General features: G+C 35.0%; 1 protein-coding gene across 6 annotated transcripts in view; it reads right to left on the bottom strand.

The window, feature by feature from the left end:
- The window catches only part of LOC150109686 (uncharacterized), a 576277-nt gene that overhangs the window by 131737 nt on the left and 418602 nt on the right, over window positions 1–25938 (bottom strand). For all 6 annotated transcript variants that reach the window (XM_090414002.1, XM_090413987.1, XM_090413994.1 and 3 more), the window contains one exon: window positions 9970–10055. In XM_090414002.1, coding sequence (XP_090270128.1) covers window positions 9970–10055 — 86 coding nt within the window. The remainder of the gene's footprint in view (window positions 1–9969; window positions 10056–25938) is intronic.

Genomic DNA, 25938 nt, shown 5'->3' with positions numbered 1-25938 from the left:
CCTCTGGGTCGTTTTCCTGCCAACCTGGCAGAGAACACTTGTTTTGCTAATCTTTTCTCTCCCATTCTGTTTAAGTGATCATACCACCTGAGAATAGCTCTGCTAATGCATTCCTGGATGCTGACAATGTCAAGTTCTTTCCTAATATCCTCGTTTTTAAAATGATATTGCCATTGATGCCATCTGTCCACGCATATAATCTTTCTCAGGACTCTCATATCTGCGGTCTCTAGTCTTTGGTCAAGTATTTTACTTCTGACCCAGCTCTCAGATCCATAAGTTAAAACTGGTTTGAACACTGTCTTGTATACAGCTAATTTAGTGTTCCGACTAATTTCTCTCTTATTCCATATGGATTTATTCAATTGACTTCCCACGATACCAGCTTTGCTAATTCTGTTGTCTATTTCCATATTTAATTTACCATCTTCACTAAAAATCGTGCCTAAGTAGCTGAAATGCTTTACTTGTTCCACAGGTTCTCCATTCACAACACAGTTGACATTTTCAACGATTCTGCCTATTTTCATTGTCTTTGTCTTTTTATTGCTGACCTTCATATCATATCTATTACAACAGCTATTCAATTTAGTCAGAGAATCTTGCAGACTTGTAGCGGATTTATTTATAAGTATAACATCATCTGCATAAAGCAAAGAGCTGACATTGACATCTCCAATTTTGATATCATGTTTAATACCACTTTCCTTCATAATGTGATCCATATAGATAATGAATAACAGAGGGGATAACAGAGTACATCCTTGTCTCACACCAGATTTAATATTAAACCATCTTCCTGTACTTCCTTTAATTCTAACTGCTGACTTACAACTCAAATAAAGACTAAGTATTGCTTGATATAATGCCCCATTGACACCATATAACTGTAGCGTATTGAATAGCTTCTCTCTTGGCACCTTGTCATATGCCTTTTCCAAATCGACAAAACTTAAATACAGATCATTGTTATATTCCCATGCTTTCTCGACCATTTGTCGCAAAGTAAAGATCTGATCCCGACAGCCTCTATTTCGCCTGAATCCATCTTGTTCTTCACCAAGCTTTTCTTCCACAATTCTTCTCAACTGTTTCTTAAGTATACTTGCATAGATCTTGCCAAAAACACTCAGTAGGGAAATACCTCTGTAATTCTCACATTCAGTTTTATTTCCTATTTTATATATGGGTACTATGAGAGCTCTACTCCAATCATTGGGAATTCGTCGCTCTGTCCAGACTTTCTGAACTATGCAGTGCAGCCACTGTAAGACTTTTATACCACCATACTTCAGCATTTATGGTAGAATATCATCTCTACCCCCTGCTGCCTTTCCACATTTCAAGCCTTTGATGGCTTTTTCTACTTCAAGTATGGATATGTATTCTTGACTGCATGCCTGGTCAGTGCTTTTTTTACCACTGTGCTGTCATCACTGCTTGTTTCATTTAGCAGTTTTTCAAAGTAATTACTCCATACTTCAAGGATATCTTTTTCTCCCGTTTTCATGTCACCTTTATCATCTCTAACTGCTTTTACAGCAATCTTTCCTCCATTCCTAAGCTTCTTCAAAAACCTCCAGAATATTTTGCCACCTTCTTGATATTTATTTTCAATATTCTTGCCAAAGTCCTCCCATGACTTTTGTTTAGCTAGGCTTTACACAGTGTTTAGCATTCTTGCATTTGTCTCTATATTCTCTAAGATCACAAGATGACTTATTTGACAGGAACTTTTGATATGCTTTTTTCTTTTCCTTCACTGCCTCTTTAACTTCCTGTGTCTACCAGGGAGTTCTGATTTTTTTTTATCCTTGCAGACAACCTCTCCACATGCCTCTGCAGAATCAATCAATGTTTTCTTCAGAGTTTGCAACTGAATCTTCAAGGTTTGATTTCTGTTCTCAAAATCTTTCATTTTTTTCCCAATAATCTTTCTGTATTTTAGTCTACAGTTCACATCTGAGAGCTGCTCAACCTTTATTCGCTTTAAAACTTTCTTACATGTCATTCTTTTCAATATGAAATTCAATTTTATCCTGCTCAAGACTAAATAGTGATCACTTCCAATTTCAAATCCTCTGTACACTCTGGTGTCCTGCACCAGCGAGAAAACATCACTATAAACAATAACATAGTCAATAAGACTTTTCTTATTCCTTGCCTCTTCTCTCCATGTGAATTTGTGCACATTTTTATGTTGGAACATGGTGTTAGTAATAACCAGTCCATGTCCTGTGCAGAAATCCAACAGATATTTGCCATTATTATTAGCTTTGCTCTTTTCTCCAAATTTTCCCAAAATATTTTTGCATGTCTCATAATCATTTCCTACTCTGCTATTTAGATCCCCAACAAGGACCAACTTTTCCTTTTTCATTGTGTCAGTTGCTTTTTCTAAAGCATGAAAAAATTCCTCAACTTCTACCTTAGTAGAACCTTCTGTGGGACCATAGGCACAAATAAATCTCATTGTCCAATTCCCCATTCTGATATTTGCCCACATCACTCTACTTGAGACTGAGTGCCATTCAAGAAGATTAGCTTCGTATTTTGTGTTGAATACTATGGCTACTCCTTCTTTTTCTTGATTGTCATTGCCTGAATATAACATTTTGTATTTATTGCTCAGAAAGATCTCACCAGTTTTGGTCTTTTTTGTTTCAGCCACTCCTATTATGTCGATCTTGTACTTATCTAATTCTTCAGCTAGCTCCATTTCTTTGCCATTCAGGCTTCTTACATTGATAGTACCGATCTTTAACTCTGGTGATGTTAAGTTGGGGTTTGTTTTTCAGATTTGTTCCAGTAGCTTATTATCATATGATTATTATTATTATTCTGAAAGTGTCATACAGGATTTCAGCTGATAGAATTTTTTCATTTTCTGGAGGATTTGTATAGGACAAGAAGGTGTAATTGGAAGATGAGAATGAATACCACTAAGGAGGTACGATCTAGATTTTTGCTCATGTAGTGACAAGCGATTGGAATGAACTGCCATTGAATGTTGTGTGTGCAAGCAGTGTGCATGAAGTCAAGAACAAGTATGAAATCTGGTGTGTGTAGTATGTGGCCACTCTTAATACTACTACTACTAATAATAATAATATAAACCAAAATAATCACTTGACATTTTGAACTTCATATCAAGGTCATTATGCAGAGTATACACATATACAAAGAACAAACTATAATACTATAGTTTTACTATAGACAGTGTTATAATGACTTTATAACACTGTCACAGTAATTTAGTTAGTTGGTAAAACTATTGGGGTGCTTAAGGATCAAAGATATATAACTGAGAGGAGACCACCACGTAGCCTTTAAAGGAATGCAGAGAACCGACCAGGGCTTCTGACCTAATGTCCAATCCTCACCTTCTGATGATGCACCTTATTGAGTATCTACCTGGATACTGAATGAACAAGGATGGGCTTGCAATTTGGGATTAAGCTGACCAAATTGTATTCTTATTGGTTAAACCATAATGATAGTACAACATGACAAAATTTCATGCCGGCTGGGGCATCGCCCGGTTAAACAAAACCCCTGTTGTTTTTGCCAAGGAACCAGGGCAAACAGTGAAAAGACAGCTACTGGAACAAATCTGAAAACACACCCTAACTCAACAACACCACAGTTAAGGTTCGGTAGTATCAACATAAGGAGCCGGAATGGCAAAGAAATGGAGCTAGCCTAAGAATTAGATAAGTACCAGATCGACATACTAGGGGTGACTGAAACAAAAAAAAGACAAAACTGGTGAGATCTTTCTGAGCAATAAACACAAAATGTTATATTGAGGCAATGACATTCAAGGAAAAGAAGGAGTAGCCATAGTATTCAACACAAAATATGAGGCTAATCTTCTTGAATGGCAGGCAGTCTCAAGTAGAGTGATGTGGGCAAATATCAGAATGGGGAATTGGACAATGAGACTTATTTGTGCCTATGGTCCCACAGAAGGTTCTACATAGGTAGAAGTGGAAGAATTTTTTGAGGCTTTAGAAAAAGCAACTGACACAATGAAAAAGGAAAAGTTGGTTCTTGTTGGAGATCTAAATAGCAGAGTAGGAAGTGAATGTCAGACATACAAAATTTTTTTGGGAAAATTGGAGAAAAGAGCAAAGCTAATAATAACGGCAAATATCGGTTGGATTTCTGCTCGGGACATGGATTGGTTATTACTAACACCATGTTCCAACATAAAAATGTGCACAAATTCACATGGAGAGAAGAGGCAAAGAATAAGAAAAGTCTCATTGACTATGTTTTTGTTGATAATGATGTTTTCTTCCTGGTGCAGGACACCAGAGTGTACAGAGGATTTGAAATCAGAAGTGATCACTATTTGGTCTTCAGCAGAATAAAATTGAATTTCACATTGAATAGAATAACAGGTAAGAAAGTTTTAAAGCGAATAAAAGTTGAGCAGCTCTCAGATGTGAACTGTAGACTAAAATACACAAAGATTATTGAAGAAAAAATGAAAGAGTTTGAAAACAGGAATCAAACCTTGGAGATTCAGTGGCAAACTCTGAAGGAAACATTGATTGATTCTGCCAGAGAGGCATGTGGTGAGGTTGTCTCTGCAAGGATAAAAAAATCAGAACTCCCTGGTGGACACAGGAGGTTAAAGAGGCAGTGAAGGAAAAGAAGAAAGCATATCAAAAGTTCCTGTCAAATAAGTCAGCTTTTGATCTTAGAGAATACAGAGACAAATGTAAAAAAGTGAAGCACTATGTAAAACTGGCTAAGCAAAAGTCATGGAAGGACTTTGGCAACAATTATCAAGAAGGTGGCAAAATATTCTGGAGGTTGTTGAAGAAGCTCAGAAATGGAGGAAAGAGAGCGGTAAAAAGAGTTAGAGATGATGAAGGTGACATGAAAATGAGAGAAAAAGATATCCTTGAAGTAATTACTTCAAGGATATCTAAAAGAGTAATTACTTTGAAAAACAGCTCAATGAAACAAGCAGTGATGATAGCACAGTGATAAAAAACACTAAGAGGCATGCCATCAGGAATACATATTCATACTTGAAGTAGAAAAAGCCATCAAAGGATTGAAATGTGGAAAGGCAGCAAGGGTAGATGATATTCGACCAGAAATGCTGAAGTATGGTGGTATAAGAGTCTTACAGTGGCTGCACTGCATAGTTCAGAAAGCCTGGACAGAGGGATGAATTCCCGATGATTGGAGTAGAGCTCTCATAGTACCCATATATAAAAAGGGAAATAAAACTGAATGTGAGAATTACAGAGGTATTTCCCTACTGAGGGTTCCTGGTAAGATATATGCAAGTATGCTTGAGAAACGGTTGAGACGAATTGTGGAAGAAAAGCCTGGCGAAGAATAAGCTAGATTCAGGTCAAATAGAGGCTGTCAGGATCAGATCTTCACTTTACGACAAATGGTGGTGAAATCATGGGAATATAACAAAGATCTGTATTTAAGTTTTGTCGATTTGTAAAAGGCATATGACAAGGTGCCAAGAGAGAAGCTATTCAATATGCTACAGTTATATGGTGTCAATGGGGCATTATATCAAGCAACACTTAGTCTTTATTTGAGTTGTATGTCAGCAGTCAGAACTGAAGGAAGTACAGGAAGATAGTTTAATGCTAAATCTGGTGTGAGACAAGGATGTACATTATCCCCTCTGTTATTCATTATCTATATCAATCACACTATGAAGGAAAGTGATATTAAACATGATATCAAAATTGGAGATGTTAATGTCAGCTCTTTGCTTTATGCGGACGATGTTATTCTTCTAAATAAATCCGCTACAAGTCTGCAAGATTCACTGATTAAATTTTATAACTGTTGTAATAGATATGGTATGAAGGTCAGTAATAAAAAGACAAAGACAATGAAAATAGGCAGAATCGTTGAAAATGTCAACTGTGTTGTGAATGGAGAATCTGTGAAACAAGTAAAACATTTCAGCTACTTAGGCACGATTTTTAGTGAAGATGATCAATTAAATATAGAAATAGACAACAGAATCAACAAAGTTGGTATGGTAGGAAATCAATTGAATTAATTCATATGGAATAAGAGAGAAATTAGTCGGAACACTAAATTAGCTGTATACAAGACTGTGTTCAAACCAGTTTTAACTTATGGATCTGAGAGCTGGGTCAGAAGTAAAATACTTGACCAAAGACTAGAGACAGCAGATATGAGAATTCTGAGAAAGAATCGGGGCATGATCAGATGGCATCAATGGCAATATCATATTAAAATCGATGGTATTAGGAAAGAACTTGACATTGTCAGCATCCAGGAATGTGTTAGCAGAGCTAATCTCAGGTTGTATGTTCACTTAAACAGAATGGGCGAGGAAAGATTAGCAAAACAAGTGTTCTCTGCCAGGTTGGTAGGAAAACGACCCAGAGGAAGAGCAAGATATAGGTGGATTGACACAGTAAAAAGTGCCTTAGAATTAGAAGATAGAAATATAAGATCTGATAATGTTGGAGTCTTGACAAGTAACAGACTGATTTGGAGGAAAATTGTAGATAGGAAGTTAGTAATGATGTGAATTTTTCGTGTAGTATTATCATATCCTGTACACCCCTTGAGGGTACATGGCAGGAATTTTATGATGATGATAGTAAATCTATTGGCCTGACCTATAGTGGGAAAAAACCTTACATCAAAGATACAGAGACCAAATTATTGTAACTTTAGCATGGAATGTAGATTGTAACATAGCGTGTTTCTTTCTCTCTCTTTTTTTTTTTTTAAAGTGAGTATTTTGTTTATATTAAATTGATGTTATACTATAGCATGGTACTTTCCATAATTTTTTAATAATGAGTGTACTTCAGGAAATTGATAAAGCCAGGGATTTGGGGATAGTAGTAGACAGCGAGCTGAAGTTTAGAGAGAATATTGCTAAAATAGCCAGGGTAGGCTCACAGAATAGGCGAGGTAGGTGTTAGTATGCAAACATTAATCTATAATCCCAGACAAGATTAGAAGATTAAATCATGACCTGAGGCCATCACGTATGCAAAGGTCTATGTTGCGCGGGGGTCTCCCGTGGACGAGAAACGTCGGAAGACTGCAGAGGGATTGAGGTGCTGTGTTAAGGTCATCGAGAGATTATATAGTTTTTGGTGACACAAAAATGAGACTTTTGCCACGGATCTGTTCTAGTCGTTCTCGGAGAAAGGAAATTCCAGTGAGATGAATGAAAGCGGCCGAGTGGGATGCCTAATGTGCATATAGGTCTCGGCATAGCAGAAGGCCAGCGTAGGCTGAGAAGAAAATGTGGAACCTGTGAAAACTCGTGGACCAACATCGGCAGCAGTGCTTCGTGAACATCGTAGGCAACGAATCATGATTGTACTCGCATATATACCTTCCAGAAGCAAGAACCTAAGGAACATATCAACCAGGTAACCTCATTGAAAAGGGACCAGATGAAGAAAATGCGAGCTGTATAATTCCAATTGATGATCGCAAGTATAAGCCAGTGAGATCCCGACACCTCGGTAAAGTAAGAACTCTTTTTCAAAATTTTGTATACAAAGAAAGTTAGATTGTGATGGTAAAAGGGACTAATTAGAGTTGTGATTTATGAAGTGCTGTAGGACTTTAGGAGTTGAACCATGAATAGGGAGAGATTGATCTGAGTCAGAAAACTTGGAAAAGTGCAGTGGGAAAATATTTTAGTTTGTCATTGTCGAGTAGTACTTGAATCATTAATTCTGTGAAATTAATCTAGGAGTGTTAAGTAATTAGAAGGACATCCCATTTTATTGTATTAGATAATATTTCATGTTGTAAGGGAACTAGAATGTTCATGTTACGTCGAGTTATCTTATTTACCATTCATACCAACATTAGTTAAGTTAGTGTCTATGAAGATAATTGTAACTTGTTTTATTAGTAATGAATAAATTTTTTCTTGTCAACCAAATAACTTGACTGATCACTAATCTCAATGCACCACTCATAAAGAGAACCTATGTGTAAAATTATTGGGGATAGTCACAACTGCAGTGCGAAATAAGAATATATTAGATTATTGTGTTTGAAAATAGAGAAGGAAAGGATACAGGATAGTGTGCCATACTGTGTTTGCTATTAGATAAAGAAATTTCTCTTATCTATAGAATTTTGGTGGCGCAGCGTAAAGAAATAAAATTTCCAAAATTTGAAACATGGATTAACACTACTATTCTAACAAAGAAATTGGCTCTAGCCAGGTGCATTTTCTTTGTCTATCGAGTTTTGCACACGTGGGCAACACAATTATAGCAGCCAAGGGTTAGAGATAATAAGGTAGAGTCTGTAAGAATTGTATAGGACAAAATTTTAGAGTTGAGGAAATAACAAGTAAAGAATAAAAATAATACACCATAGGCCAAGATTTAAGGAAAGGATATAAGATCATAGAGGCGTAAACACAATCAACAAATAAATTTATACTGATTATACATCGTGAATATATCATAAAGATTTATATATAGAAATTTTACAATACGACTCCATCCAGATTACTGTGCACAGCTCTGGTCAGCTGGGTTTCTTGGAGATGAGAGACAATCCAGATAAGAGTGACCAAAATGGTGAGTGGTTTGTGGAATGCCCCTATGAGGATAGTTGAGGGTTTGTGGATTGCAAAAGTTGGTTGATAGGTGAAAAAGGGTGGGATATGACAGAAAACGTTTAAGTTACTTAAAGGATTTTATAGGATTGATGCAGAGGAAATGTATAAACACTTGGTTAGAGGGAGCAGAAGAAGAGGTCGTCTCTGGAAATGAGTTAAGAGTAAGTTTAGTAAGGGCATGAGGATTGGATTATATTTATTGCTCACCAAGTGCCGATTGAATTGAATTGGTTGCCTGAGTCAATTGCAAGTGCTTTGTCTGCTAATTGGTGCAGGGAGAAGTGTGACAGATATTGTGTTGACAGTTTGGGTGTGTCACAATGGGCGTTAGGATGCCATGAGCAACAATAATAGTGACTATATCATAAGCTCTGCTGATGTTGAGTTTGTGCCATTAGCTGTATTTTCACTTTTTGCCACTGTTTCCTGTTAACTGGGTGATGCCCTAGTGCAGTGCTTCCCAAACTTCTGGATGTCACGGTCCCTTTGGAAAAATTAAAATATTTCACGGCCCCCCCTCAAAAAAAATCGTAATATAGATATATATTATTATAATATTTATTGTATTTATATTCAATACAAAACATACACAGCGAATATTGCAAAAATCAAATGCAAATATTACGTTTTTAGCATCTTACATACACATTTGACATGGCACATTATCTCATATTTGTAAATAGATAGATAAATATATCGTTATTGCACATTTGCAGTACAAGCACATGAAACGTAAAACGATTAGTAATAAAGAAAGAATTAAAAACATAAAAGAAGTTTAATAATTTAATGTGATTTATGTTTCAGTAGTGCTACACAAAAAGTCAATTTCAGGTGAAATATTTGAAACTGCAATTCTTACATTTCTGCTTTGAAATGAAACTTATATGAATAAGCATATATTTACTAATATTCATTAAGCGCCGAAATATACAGGAAGCAAAATTTGTGAACCAACATCAATGTGGGATTTTTTCTATTAAAATATAAAAAATAACAAAAAAGAAATAATAAAAATTAAATACGTTTCTTTTAAGCACATGCGAACCAAATACTTGTGGTTCGCATGTGCTGAATAATACATTTATAACATTTATTCCTTCTTTGATTTATAACTTCCTTGAAACTTATCAGTCGACCAAGGTTTATAATCTTTCTTGGAAAGCTGAATAGTTTTAAGGGAAAAATTATACAGTAGCTTATATAAATTCTCATTCAATAAAATTTGATGAAGAGCAACATGAATTTGCAAGTAATTCAAAATATTCATTTCTCAATTTCCTTTGCCTTGGAAAACAATAAAACAATAGAATGAATAACATAGTGTGTCTTACCTTCCACGAACTGCATGAAACGTATGACGGCCAGTACCAAGTGGTTTGAAAGCTGCTTGAGGTGCAAGACCATTCATGGAAAAAACCTAATACAGATATTACAGTGCCTTATTAAAAAAATAAATAAAAACAAAATAGAAAAGTATTTAATAATTAAGGAAGTAATTATGAGAAACAGTTTACTGTAACTGAGCAAAAGCAATCTGTTTTGAATCACCAAAAACAGTAATTTAAATGATAAAGTGAAACCTCATTTGTTTATACTAAATAGGAGATGAAACTGTATACTATATGAAAGTACAGTGACAGAGCACATACAGTACAGAATAAGAAGACACATGAAATTATAATTATTTAAGAAAGCATATAGTTATTAGTCATTACTAACACCATGTTCCAACATAGACACAAGGCAAGCCGTATTAACTATGTCATTGCTGACAGTGATATATTTATGATGGTTAAGAATAAAAGACTGTACAGAGGATTTAAAATGAGAAGTGACCAACACTTAGTGATAAGTAGGATATAAATGAATATCATATTGAAAAGAACAGTAAGAAAGTTTTAAAAATAATTAAAGTTAGCTTTTACTGGTAAACTATAAACTCAATTATACAAACGTTATTGAAGATAAGAGCTTTAATGTAACGTGCACCAGACATATTAAAGTTTCCTGGTTACACCTGTAACAAAAATTATATAGAATTTATTCAAACAATTCATATATTTCAAACGTTACATGGACATCATCATAGAGATACACCATTAACTACATTCAAAACATCAATCAAAATAATGAATCATAATTCATGAATATATTAGCTCGTGTCTTGGCCACAGTTGAAGTATATGATATTCCACTATTAGAGTTCAAAGGAACAATTGAAGTAAGTTGCATATTTTTTTAAAAAATCAGTGAACAAATAAAATAAAGTTATTAATTAAAACCAACAAACAAACTTATGAACAATTAATAGTGATCACTTCCCAAAACTTGGATACTGGCATAAAGTCTGATTGGTAGTACAGGTTTGGACTATTTCTTAGCATTTCATGTTTCAAGGAAGCCTGTGAGATTCTTATCAACCACCCTGATCTTAACAATAATGATGGTCTAAAAATCCCAAGCAATGGAATACACATATTCTACCCAAGGAACCTTTCTCGTTAAGAATTAACTATAAACAGATAATCCAGAATCTTAAATCCAATATAACAATTGTCATGTTAAATTAGGACATCATTGTTACTGTAAGAAAACTATTTATACGAAAGAATCATAGAATATAGCTTTGATGTAGTTTCTAAATAACTTTTTAATTTTATTTGTATTTTTTTTTTAATATTATATTTTCACCAGAGATCATGCCAGTAGAATAACCGTTGATCAAATCATTGCCGCTTTAGCATACTGTGTGAAATTTAACTCAGCTTGTCCTTGTATATCTGTGTATACTCCAGATGATGACCTTAATATGAAGGTCAAAACATCAGGAAATTAAAATAGTTATTTATAACATAGTTGTAAAGTTCATAATTTCTAAAATGAATGGAGATTGTAGTCTGGTAGAAGGATGATATTATCAATAATTTTTCTGAGTGTTAGTTTCGTTGTATCCATTACACATCAGATTACTTTTAAATTTTTTCAGTTCATCTAACAAAAGGGAATTTTGTGACGAATGATGGTGGGAGGATGAGTGAAATTAACTGCTAGTAAAGATTGGTTTCTGATAAAATGAAAATTCGATATGACCTGTGGGATTACGAATAATTACGGTATCCAAAAAATGTAGCTGGTTCCTGGATTCATATTTAATAGTGAACTTGATACAAGAAGTCTACTTTCTCTAGGAACTAAAGCAATTCTGACTCAGTGTGGAAAGAGATTGCAAATATATCAGAAACAAAACATACTCATAATCAGCTAAAGCTGGTGAGATAGGACTACTCATTGCTGTTCTTTCTATTTGTTTGAACACCTTACTATGCCATGTGAAATAGTCTACATTGATGGAAATTTTAAATAGGGTGATAATGTCTTATTGGAAATCAGATTAAAAAAAACTGAAGTCTTACAATGGTATATTGGTGAATAGAGAGACTACATCAAAAGAAATCATAATCTCATTATTAGACAAATGCAGATCTTTTTATTTTCTCTTTTGTGTTTGACACTAGTTGCAGTGTACTTTACAACAGACAAAAACTTCTTCACTCAGTAAGCTCAAATTTGACTGTCTTATCCTTGAAACATGTGAAATGCTAAGAAATCATACGAATCTGAACAGATCAGACTGTATGCCAATATACAAGTTTTTTGGGAAGTGATCACTATTAACTGTGCATAAGTTTGTTTGTTTTTTAAATTAATAATTTATTTTATTTATGCAACTTACTATAATTGTTCCTTTGAACTCTAATAGTGTAATATCATATACAGGAATACCTTGTATAGCGCGGTTAATGGGTTGCAAGAAGCGTCCGCGCTATGCAAAACCGCATTGTTCGAGGTCTATTTATAAAGGTTTTCAATTTAATTTATTTATTACAAAAATTTAGGATAATAAAAATGTTTAAAAATGAAAAAAAAAATTGTTATTTTTATTAACTAAATAACAAATAAAATCCTTTTAAACTGATAAAAGTTGTAGAAAACAAAACAAATATCGCTTCAATTTTAGCATACAGTAATTTACTTTTTACTAAAGTAGTCTTTTAGTGTTCATTGAACCATCCTTGTTCTCTTCAAGTACTAGATCTCTGTAGCATTTGATGGCATTGTTGAGAAAGTCGGAAGCTTCGTCGATTTTACTCACAAAAGTTGAAAGGTTAGCAAAGGAAAATTCTTCAACCATGACATCAGTGGGGTCATCTTTCGTCTTCTTCTGCTTCGTAGGCTCGTTGTTATTCCAACTCCAAAAGGGTTTCATCATCCAGATCATTTGAATGAAAATCAATACATTCATTCACATTGTTACAATCTAAACTTGTAAAACCAAGATCTTTGCCCATCTGCACAATTTCTGTTGAGATTTCCTCTTTCTGTGTTGCAAAGGCAACAAAGTCCTTTGAGGAATGCGGTAAGATATTATGCCATACGGCTCTCATGTTGCTTTGAGTCACCTCTTGCCAAGATTCATAAATATTTTGAATGGCATCTCTTATCTTAAATTTCTTCCAAAATTCACTCAAAGTCCAAGCATCTTCCTCCTTCTGCTGCAGCTTTAATAGGCTTGAGCAAAAGTTCTTCTTAAATAGTAAGTCTTGAAAGTGGAGATAACCCTTTGATCCGTCGGCTGCAGAATTTATGTTGTGTTTGGAGGGAAAAAATGAATCTTGACATTTTAATCTAAGTCAGTCAGTGAGTCAGGCCATCCAACTCATCAGAGTTGGATGGCCTGGTTCATTGTCTAATAAAAGCGAAATTTTGAAAGGAATATCATTCTTTTTACAATAGCTTTTAACTTCAGGGCAAAAACAAGTTTTAAAAAAGTCTTCAAAAATTGAACGAGTCACCCACGCTTTTTTATTCGAACGCCAATAAACAGGTAAATTGTTCTTTGTAAAGCCCTTAAGAGCTCTTGGGTGTTCCGCTCTATACACTAACAGTGGCTTCAATTTCAAATCACCTGATGTATTACCTCCTAGTAAAAGTGTCAATCGGTCTTTTGACACTTTATACCCAGCTTGTGTTTTTCCTTCTCTGCTAGAAATGTGTGCGATGGCATTCTTTTCCAGAACAAGCCAGTCTCATCAGTGTTAAAAATTTGATCATCTGTGTAGCCTTCCTTCTCAATAAGCTCCTTCAATTCACTGGGAAATAATTCTGCAGTTTTAGTGTCAGCATTTGCACTTTCACCTTGGATTCTTACATTATGTAGCCATACGTTTTTTGAAATTGTAGAACCACCCACAACTTCGCTTTCATTCTCTTTTATTTTGTCAAGTAGACTTGTTGCTTTTACCTGGATTATCATTTGACTCAAAGGAATCTTTTTCTGATTACAATCTTCAATCCAGATCATTAGAAGGCATTCATATTTTCCATTGTAGAAGATCGATTTCTCGTGATCACTTTTGACACATAAGAAGCAGTGCTCATTCCATGTTGTTTAATCTTTTCTTTGCTCTGAATAATTGTTTGTGCAGATGACTCATTCATTGAATTCTCACGTGCTATTTTAGCAAATGAAGCGCCATTCTCGTGACATTTTATAATTTCAATTTTCTTCTCTAATGTCAACCATTTGTGTTTTTGTTACTCCAACAGTGTCTTCTTTGTTTTGTCTCTTTTCACTCATACTTAATTAATAAAAAATATGAAATACTAATATTAACGTAAATAATAATATGCTGCAGGGTAAGAACATGTCTGCATGAGAGCCAATTGAATAACTACTGCATAAACGTGGTTCTCGGCTGTCACTTGCGGCGCGAGGGTGTAGCCGGTCAGTGTTAACAATGTTAGTGTAATAATGATAAGTGTAATAATAAAAACCGTGTAGACCAAAGCCCGTGCTATACAAGGTATTCCTGTACTCTGGTGGGACTGAGACATGAGCATGATTTATGACTCATTATTTTAATTAATTTCTGAATGTAGTTACAGTCTATCTCCCTGATGTACACATAATGCTGGATGAAATATATTGGAGTTTTTGAATAAATGCTACATAATTTTTGTTATATGTATAAGCCATGAAACTTGCATCAATTATTAAAGTTGTCTACAAACATAGAGAAAAAGAGAGTCCTGAACAAGAAAGCATATCAAAATTTCTCAGCAAGTAAATCAGCAGATGCCCTAAACGTATATACAGAAAAATTTAAGATAGCAAAGTAAGTCAGAAAAGACGTTGGTATGAATACAGAAAATAAATATCTGGAAGGTGGCAAAATATTTAACGCTGTTGAAAAAAATTTCGAATCAGAGGAGAGAGTAATGTAAAAGAAATCAATGATAAAGGTGACATGAAAACTGAAGATGATCCTAAATGTCTGAAGTAATTACCATGAAAGACTGTTAAAGGAAACAAACAATGACAGAACAACAGATGAAATTTCTAGAGTAATGCAAACAGGAATATATATCAATAATAGAAGTAGAAAAAGCCATCAGAAACTTGTAATGTAGAAAGACAGCTGAAGAATATATTATTCGACCAGTGGTTACACTGGGTTATTCAGAGGGCATTGTCAGAAGGCTGAATTCCATATGATTACAGTAGGGCTCTGATAATTCCTGAAAGCTCTACTAACAGGAATTTCACAATGAAAAAGATAGCCAAAGCTGAATGCAAGAATTACACAGGAATTTCTCTATTAAGAGCAGGTAAGATTTATGGAAGTATACTTGAAAAAGATGTTGAGAAAATTGGAAGAGCAACTTGGAGAAAAATGAGCAAAAAGAGAGATTGTAGAGATCAATATGACAAGGATCTGTACTTTAGTTTTGCAGCTCTGAAAAAGGCATATAACACAGTGTCAGAGGAATGATTTTCAAAATGGTATAATTATATGGGTTAAATGGAATATTATACAGAGTAATACACAATCTCTATTTAAATTATAAGTCAGCAGTCAGAATTGAAGGAAATATAGGATGGTTTGATTTAAAATATGGGATAAGACAATGATGCACATCATAGCCACTCTTATTCATCATCTATATGGATCACATTATGAAAGAAAGTGGCATTAAACCTGATATTAAAATTGGAGATATCAAATTTTGCATGAAATTCTGTAATAAAATGACCATAACTATGAAACTGTGAAGTCATTACCCTCTATATACAAGTTGCCCAGTAGTGCAGTTACTTCACTTAATCCAGGTGTATAATTAATTCTTTATTTATAATTAATTAGATGTATAATTAATTCTTTATCCAGGTGTACACCTGGATAAAGAATTAAACTAAGAACATAATTTCTTGGCATCTTTAATTTATAGTTTAACAGTAAAAAAACTTTCAACATCTCGTCAAGTTTCTGCTATGACTCTTCAGCATTCTTACCGACCACTCTAATTTGTAATAAAATAATCAGATATCATGGCAAAAATACACTAATCCTTTCTGACATACTTATGTTTCAGCATTATGTCTATTTACAAACCCTTAATTTGTCTTCTCAAGCATTCAACATTCAGGTCCCTTTATCTGAAATACAAAATTTAAAAGCAAACTGAAGGTATCACCATGAGGAGTAGTTTCTCTTCTTTAGTAAATTACTACCTTGAGAATGTAGGAGACTAATTATTTGCTTTCATATAATTTCATTCTGGGTACACTATGCAGATGTCTTTAATATATAGCTACATCCCAAAGCTGCTTTACTTTCATTTCTTACCAAATTCAACACCCTACATCCCTCTGTGAAACTGACCTTAGAGAATTTGATTATGGCACAAAAACATCAAAGGTAATACTGTGCCAGGACACAGGTTACAGCAGTACATATGGTAAACAGTTAGTGGGACAATCACAATATCCATGCCCTTGGCAGGATTCCAACCTGCAGCCTCTTTGCTGGAAAGAGAGGATACACTAACCATTTGGCCAACTAGGCCAGCACCAGGGAGAAAGAAAAGAAAAGAGGAAAATTAGTGTTACTGGTCATCTGCCTCTCATGATCAAAATCTGACATACTGTTAACTTCAATATACATAAATCTACCTTAGAGGGCAACCAATTACATGCACCAAGATTTCCCATCATATGTCTCAAAAAAGAAAAACTGGAACTTGACACTAGCTAAGAAATTATGCAACAGCATGGCTTCAACCCAAAGAAAATGTTGTATATCATTAATATATACATATAAGTCTGTTCTTAAGAACTCAACCATCACACAGTCTCCCAATCATACAGTGTGGAATTTCTGAAAACCATTTTTAATCAATTAATTATTCTGTGTTACCTTCCACCAAGGACAGCCATCCCCCTCCCAGGTGTTTATAGTGTCATACTTTGGAGAAATGGGACATTGTTTACTAAGAGGAAACAAAAACATCAATCATGTAATTAAAAAAAAAAAAAATCCTAAAAGGTTCGCCCTAGTTCACACAAGAATATCAATACTGACCACATTATGTTCTGGTCAAAGACCTGTCTTTGACATCAATGCCATTTAAAAAAAATCTGAGCACTTGTAAATACTAACAGGTTGTGGGGAAAGAAAAAAAAAAAAAAAAAAAAAAAAGCAGTAGAAATTTTCCCAAGCACATTACTACAGCAAAGCAATTTGTTCACCAGTGCTTCCTACAAGAGAAGTTTAGCCGTTGCGCAATTAACTTTGATATTATTACTTGGGTGTACGTACTCAGTACAAGGGACCATCAAACAGCATGAGCTGATCTAGCAATGCATCTACAATGCCATTTCCCTTAATGTGGCTGAGAATTAAGCACAACTGAACATCAAAATTAAGGATCTTTATTTTGTACAAGAGTTGTAACAACTCACCAAGCACTGGATGTGGGTTATACAGTACTGTATAAATTACATGCTTTTGATAGTTTTCTTTTATATGCACAAGTGCAAGATGAATGGTATGCAACTCTGCAGAATAACTGAGTGGTACCTGGTCGGAGATAGTAATCCTATGAAAGACAGCAGCACAGTCAACAGAGATCTCTGATCTTGAACCATCAATACAGATGGGGGCTGCTCTGTGTGCATCGAAGGTAGACATTTCAGGGTGTATGAGTCTTATGGAGTTGACAGGTTGCAGGATGGGGTGAAAGCCTGCCATAGATGAATGCTGTTTTCTTTAGTGCAGGTAATGTTGTCAACACTTGTCAATAGCTTCCATAGCCTCTTTAACGAGGCAAAAGGATGGATGGCAGTCAGACATGTATGATGCAGGACCTCCCAATGTAAAGAAAAGAGACTAGTCCATGCAGAATTTCTGGAAGGGACTTAATTTTTAGAGCATAATTAAGAGAATTGTTTTCACCTAAATAACAGAGAGAGAGAGGGGGGGGGGGAGGGTCTTTATGTCGAATCAAATGATTTGATTCAACATAAAGGCTTTGAATGGGTGATGTGCGAAAAGCACTGGTAGCTAATCGGATAACAAGATAATGGATCTGGCCTATCCACCAGAGCATGCTCTCCCTTGCCTAATAGTACACCTGGGACCCGTTATAAACGTTTGAATGTACAAGTCCATGATAAATGCAGAGTAAGAACATCAATCAGCACCCCAATTCAATAGAGGATAGAGTGAAAAAGATGCTCAATGCGTTTTTGCACTTATCCCAAAACTTAGCTTCTGAAATTATGGGAATAATAGTTTGTCCCATTCTTAAATCAGGATTGAGGTGGAGAATGTGTTTCTAGCAAGTACACTGACAATTTTTCTGGCAGATAACCTGAATCCATGACAAAACACGATTGACTGCATGTTGAAGTTGTCTTTCAATGACCCTCAATATTGCAGGAGTGACAGTAAACTGAAACTGAAAAGTGAACTCAATTCAGTAATTGAGTTCACTTTCATAGTGAAGAGGGTCATGCTTAAGGATCCTTGAGGAACCTACTCTTCTTGATGATGTGGCAGAGATAATGTGCTTCAAACTCGAACTTGGAAGACATGGCTGGATAGAAAGTTCTTAATAACAGGAAGGTATCCCCTAAGACCAAGATTAAACAGATCTTTCAATATGTCATATCTCCTGGCTGTGTCATAGGTTTTTTCCATGTCAAAGAACATTGAAATCACATGTTCTCATAGCAGGAAAGTGTTTCTTATACGTTTCCCAATGGACCAAATAAGTTAATTGGTGTCTATTGAAGCCACATTGTGCATTGGAAAGAAGTCTGATGCTTTCTAAGTACTAAAGAAGCCTTGCGTTTACCATTTCTTTCAAGACCTTACAAAGACAGCCAGTCAAAGCAGTGGGATCATAATTGGTGACGTGGGCTGGATCTTGGCCTGGCCTTGGAATAACAATGACAACTAACTTATGCCAAAGTCTGGAAACTCTTTTTCTATAAATATTCTGTTGTATAGTAAGAGGAGCATATCCAGAATGATGGGAGGCGTTTTATCATCTGATAATGTGGATGATAAAACACCAACTGTACTAGTGGAAAACAGCAAAAGAGCTCTTTTTTTTGAGTTCTTCTTTAATGAATGGACGATTGTACGATTGTTCCCCTTGGTACAAAAGCTTAGCTGCTGCTTCTCTTGTTCTTGAAAATTTTTAAAATGAAGATAATAGGAAACTGTTGCTTGCTGAGATCCTGGCAAAGTTTTCTCCTAAAGTATTTGTAATAGCTTTGGGATTAGCAACAATATATCCACCTTTCATCTTCCAAACTTTAGAGTTTTTGCACTGGTTATTTGATTAATTGATGATGTAAATTTAATCCAGAATCATTTTTGACTCAGACGTCTCACATAACGTGCTTTGGCCCAAGTACGTTTAAATGGCATTAAGTCTGTTGTGGAAGAAAATATACAAAATATACCCCATGCTCTATCTTGATCCTTTTGGGCTGCAATATGTCTGAGTCTGAGAAGATCTGCCTCAATGTATATGGCCTAACGAGATTAGTAAAAGTTCCAATTCTTTCTCAACTGAAATGCTAGCACACTAGAAAAACATGGGAAATGTTAAGACAAGTGTTACTTTCATCACACATAGGCCATCAGTAAAAGAGAATGTATAAGGTGACTGTGACCTAATGCACAGCCTAGGAAGGTGCAGTAGAGCAACTTATTTATTATCTTTCTATGTTGACTAGACTCCAAACTGAGCTTCAGGCTGAATCTCATGCTGTCAATCAGTGCTTGCTGTCATGCGGCTGCCATTGATTATTAGTTTTGATCTTTAAACCTGTCTATAGTCTGTGTATGAATATGACAAACAGTACAGAGAAAAGTATGAGTACAGCTAGCAGCTACAATCTCATTTCCCTTAATTTCAATGCAGCAGGAGATTCAGCACAACCAAAACATTCAGTTTAAGGATCTTCCTATACAACAATTATAGAATAACAAAGCATTGTATGTGCACTGTCTCATATATTGGAGAGGTGGCCTGTAAAGAACTGAATGGCGTTCTTTAAATTATACATTTTTGGTAATGTTTTGTTTTATATATATATATATATATATATATATATATATATATATATATATATATATATAGAAGAATAAGTTGAATGGAATGCAATTCTGCAGTATAATTACTGTAATCAAGTGGGATCTGACTGGATAAGGTCAAGAAACACAGAAGCACAACCAACAAAGGTCTCACTTGTACTGTTGGTATAGATGGATAAGAAATCATTGCCCTTCTATGTGCACAGTAAACAGCTGAAGGGCAGTTGGCAACAGTGATGGGTTGCAAGGAGTGCAAACTGCAAACCTGCAGGAAGGTTGTTCTGTTCAGTGGAGGTAATACTGTTGGCATTCGTATCTATTATATGATGCATTCTTTTTTCAAACATACGAAAACAGTGAATGGCAGTATGAAGTGTGCAATACTGAGCTTCCTAATGTAGAAAAAAAGAAAAAAAAATAGTCCACATAGGATGTCTTGGATGAGACTATTTATAGGGCATAATTAAGAGAGACAACTGTATTTTCTTCCAGAGAGAAAGAGCAGTTTCATTCGCTTTCCCATAAAACCTTGAATGGCTGTTGAGAAAACCACAGCAGCAGTTATATCATGTATGGATAGGATCCAAATATCAGAGTGTGCTCTCCATTCCAGAAGAGTTAAACTTGGGATCCATAATAGAGCATTGAGAACATAGTTTGAAGGATATTCAATGTTCTTTGGCACTTTTCTAAGATGACAAATGCAGGAAAGATGTACGAGTTTTTTTTTTTTGTCAAAAACGAGTTCAAGGACCTTTGCTTCTGCTCCTACTGGATTAATAGTGCATGTCAGGTAGAAGCATACAAAATACAAAAAACATTTTTCCTGCTTAAAATGTGAATGCATTATTAAGAGCCCATGAAGAGATATGATGGGTGGCTTGTTGAAGTTGTCTTTCAGTGATAGTAAATTGTTCAGTGACTGAGTTAATTTTGACAGCAAAGAGTGCCCCACGTAAGACAGAGCACTGAAGAACTTGATGACATGACAGATGACGTGCTTCCAACTTGGAGTTCAGATTCAGCAACACAAAACGATAAAAAAAAAGGAAGATATCCTCTAACAAATTTTAGAGGTATTTTAATATGGAATATCTCTACGCTGTCATAAAATTTTGATGTACCAAAGAAAACTGAAACAGTTGCTCATGTTTCAAAATTGCTTCTCTTATAAAGGTTTCTAGACAGAACAAATGGTACGTTGTTGACTAGTGTCAGTGAAAGCTACATTGCGACAGAACATTGTGTAGGATATCTTCTATTTAGCGATATCAGATTATCTCAACAATTTTTTAAAAAATTTAGCAATGGCCGGTTTTGAATGAATAAATAAAAATGAATGAAAGGATAATGTTTAGTTTTATTATCATTTATTATCACATTAATAAAGAACTGCAGCCATGATTACAACAAGCAGTGGTTTAACTGTCAATTTTCAAAGATGTTTTCTGCAGAGCCAGGCAGTAGTGCACTTAAGTTTGTATTTTCAAGAAGAAAATTCATATGCGAGGGAAAAAAATATAACAGCTGTGTATTGATTAGGACAGAATGTTTTCTGAAAATTGGAAGTTTGTGAAAGAAATATATTTTAAAATGAATGGACACTTTTCAAACCAAACATGATGGAAAAGAGCATTATTAAGGAAACAAACAGTTTTCCCAAAATTAATGAATTTCTTTGAAAGGAAGTTGTAGTCTAGATAAGTGATAAGAATTATTAATTTTTACGAGTATTTTTGCCTATTTATCCCCACTTTATGCCAACAAAGGTCGATTCATCCTTTCCTTTAAAACCTAAAGTGTGGAAACAATAAGTTGGCAACATCTTTCTGATTTGGGAGCATGACCATGATCATGAACACCTAAATAATATATATCCTAACATTAAGTTTACAGATGAATTGGAAGATAAAGCTCTCTTTCTTAGATGTAAAACTGTCCCGTTTAAATGAGAAATTCAAAATCACTACTTTCAGGAAATCGACCCATACAGACAGATATCTCCACGTGGATTCTCACCATTACCCTCCACAGAAATTCAGCATCATACATCCAGTACTCTTAGACACCGGGCACATTCACTTCTTTCAAATGAACAGGATCTTTCTTAGCAACGAATTTAATCATCTTCAAAGCACATTTCAGTTAAAAAGCTATTGAAAGAAAATTATCAACAAAATCCTTTTCAATCCTCCTCCATGCCGTAATGAAGTTTCTAAAGGCAATATCTCTATTCCTTACATCAGCTCTATCTTTCCAAAATTAGCAAAAATCTTAAGAAAATTTAATATTCAGAACTTCTTCATAACACTGCCTAAACTACGTTCCTTTCTCAGTCAGCCAAAGACTAATCATAACGGTCTCAAATATCCTGGAGTTTACCAAATTTTCTGCAATTGTGGCAGAACTTACTTTGGAGAGACAGAAAAATCAATCGAATACCGTATTGAAGAACACCAAAGAGACATCAATTACAAAAGAACTCCAGCCAGCACCTTATCCAGCTGTCCTGTTTTCAGCAAATTCGAAAAAGGGGGACCTCTCACATCCAGTACTCTGGGAAAAGTCTAACAAGGGGGGGGGGGGGGTGGAGAAGAAAATTTGGTTACGACTGCTGATTGAGGAATAAACTAATAGGGTATAAATAAATAATAGATTCTAAGGTCATGTGATTATCTGCGTGTTAACTCTCTGATAGGAATATCCTTCTTGTATAGGAATCAAGATGGTGCAGCTGATTTAACAAATAAATTTTCTTGATTCCAAAAAGGAGCAAACTCCAGATCTACAACAATAGAAGGATTAGGCTCTCGTCTGTAGCATTTTCTTTGTCTGCAAGAATAGTACACGTGATCCATTAGAAAGAATGGTGTCTGATAGAAATCGGCTCTAATTAAGACTAAGCATTGTATATTAGCTGCTGGAACAGGAACAGCAAAACAATTCGAAAAAAGAAGAAAGAACTATAGATAAGATTTATAAAGCACAATAAGGCACGACATACGAATATCTAACAGAGGTATGATAGATACTGTGTGAATGTCGAATAGTTGTTCTTGACATGATGTTAGGGCCTCCCTCAATAAGTCTGTAGACTCCTTGGAATTGCCCGGAATAATAATAATAAGCTACAACTTATCAGACTGCCACACCTCTGCCATTCAATTTTGGTGTGTGTGAGATCGTGGACACAAGCATGTGCCTAATAATACAGTTGAAGATTGTTCTTCTTTTTAAACTCACCTAGGCTTTAACTTCTATACTGTTTTTACTGAGTTTTTTTAATACTATTCAGATCCAGTTCCTCTAAGGTTTCTTATTGGGATTCTTATGTCTTTTAGCACCTGAAGAAGTTTATGTAAGAAACTAGTTGTGCGATTAAAACCTTTTATGATAATCTCGGTCTTTAGTCATTTAGTACTTTTAACATGTTCCCAAACTGAGTAAATCTTCCTATAAACACACACACATTTTCATATATATAATATATATATATATGAAAAAATTAGTTTGAATGACTATAATACTGAGAATAAAAAGAATAAAGTTTAATGCTGAGATACTAGCATACATGCGAGAGTTGTCACGAGAAAGCCAGCATTGGTCAGTGGCGATGTGTGCATCAGAAAGACTGTAGCTAAGGTTGTTGTTTGTATGGGATGAATCAAGGGATATTTCTTTAGATTCGACAATCTTCCTTTCGAGCTCATCATACACCTATGAATATTATAAGTTTGCAGCCAGTCTACGAGGTGTTGAAGGCCTTCATCAGAGTTAATAGAGAAGAGAAAGTGGCTTGAGAGCATGCTGGCCCTGGAGAGGGAGATGTTTTATTTTAGGTCTACTTAGTATTGATCGAAGTTTTGGAAATGTAGTGAAACAAATTCTAATGTTGAGTTTCAAAAACTTCGATCAATACTAAGTAGACCTAAAACATCTCCCTCTCCAGTATTCAGGAGTCTACAAGATCTTGAGTGAATGTGGCAAACCTTATTACGGTCAGATGGCTAAATCTATCCTTTTGGTTATTGAGGAACATAGAAGAGATATATCCTACAATAGGACCAGGGCCAATGCTCTCTCAAGGCAAGTTCTCTTCTCTATTAACTCAGATACCTCTTAGACTGGCCGCAAACTTCTGATATTCATAGGTGTTATGATGAGCTCGAAAGGAAGATAGTCAAATCTAAAGAAATATCCCTTGATTCATCCCATATAAACAACAGCCTTAGCAACAATCTTTCTGACACACATATTGCCACTGTCCAATACTGGCGCTCTCGTGACAGTTCTCGCATGTAGTCAACTTTAATTGGAATTCCAGCACCCATTCATGGTTTAAACTGTACTTCGGTCTTTTATATTAGTTCTGTTGATGTAATTTTATTATGGCTCTGTTATATTACATAATTCTCTGTCTTTGAGACCTGAAGAAGTTGAATTTTGTTCAACAAAACTAGTAGTATCTCAGCATTAAACTTTATTCTTTTTATTCTGGGTATTATAGTCATTCAAACAAATTTTTTCATAACATTATCTAACGAGTAAATATGTACGCCTATATATATATATATATATATATGACAGAATGATCATTGACTCGGTTAACATACATATTATGAGACTGCGATATTCCTTATTTTGAGCAGACAGACAAATCTGTTGAAATGTGTATGGCAGAACACATGAGAGACATTACTTACAAGAGACAGCGAGCGAGTGCATTATCAAGTCATATCCTTTTCTCGGCTAATCCTAATGATGCTAACCAAAGTCACAAAGTCTGCTGGGAAAAATTTACTAACATCTTCAGTTGCAGTGCCGAAATAGAGAGAAAAATTGTGGAATCTAGAGAAATCATCTTCAATCCTGTTCATCTAAATAACAACTTAAGCTACTACCTCTCAGATAGTCATTCAGCTGTAATCATGTACTGGCGTTCATGTGATACAGCAAACACGCACTCTCCCAACAATGTAACAAACGAAAGAACAGCTTCAAATACAACTACAACGTTTTCATGCTAATTATGTATAAAGACTGTCTGTGTTGTTCATAGTCTTTTAACCCTCAATGTTTAGTGTTTTTTCTTTTATAATGTCACCTGAAGAAGGCTGTTACAGGCCGAAACTAGTAGTGTGTTTATATTAAAACCTTTTTACTTAAATCTCGGTTCTAGTCATTTAATTCTTCATAAAATATATATATCATCATCATCAAATTCCTGACATGTATCTTCAAGGGGTGTACAGAATATGATACTACAACATGAAAAATTTACATCATTACTAACTTCCTATCTACAATTTTCCTCCAAATCAGTCTGTTACTTGTCGACTCCAACATTATCAGATCTTATATTTCTATCGTCTAAGGCACTATGTAGCGCTAACATATACCTCGTCTTCCTCTGGGTCGTTTTCCTACCAACGTGGCAGAGAACACTTGTTTTGCTAATCTTTCCTCGCCCATTCTGTTTAAGTGACCATACCACCTGAGTTTAGCTCTGCTAATGCATTCCTGGATGCTGACAATGCCAAGTTCTTTCCAAATATCCTCGTTTTCAATATGATATTGGCCATTGATGCCATCTGCTCACGCTTCTAATCTTTCTCGGGACTCTCATATCTGCGGTCTCTAGTCTTTGATCAAGCGTTTTACTTCTGATCCAGCTCTCAGATCCATAAGTTAAAACTGGTTTGAACACTATCTTGTATATAGCTAATTTAGTGTTCCAACTAATTTATCTCTTATTCCATATGAATTTATTCAATTGACTTCCTACCATACCAGCTTTGTTGATTCTGCTGTCAATTTCCATATTTAATTTACCATCTTCACTAAAAA

Source organism: Typopeltis vanoorti, chromosome 2, assembly GCF_054136105.1.
Source record: "Typopeltis vanoorti isolate ZY-2024b chromosome 2, IOZ_Tvanoo_1.0, whole genome shotgun sequence".
In the NCBI taxonomy this organism is placed as follows: domain Eukaryota; kingdom Metazoa; phylum Arthropoda; class Arachnida; order Uropygi; family Thelyphonidae; genus Typopeltis; species Typopeltis vanoorti.
Note: the sequence above shows the minus strand (reverse complement) of the source record. Positions and strands in the feature narration are given on the sequence as shown.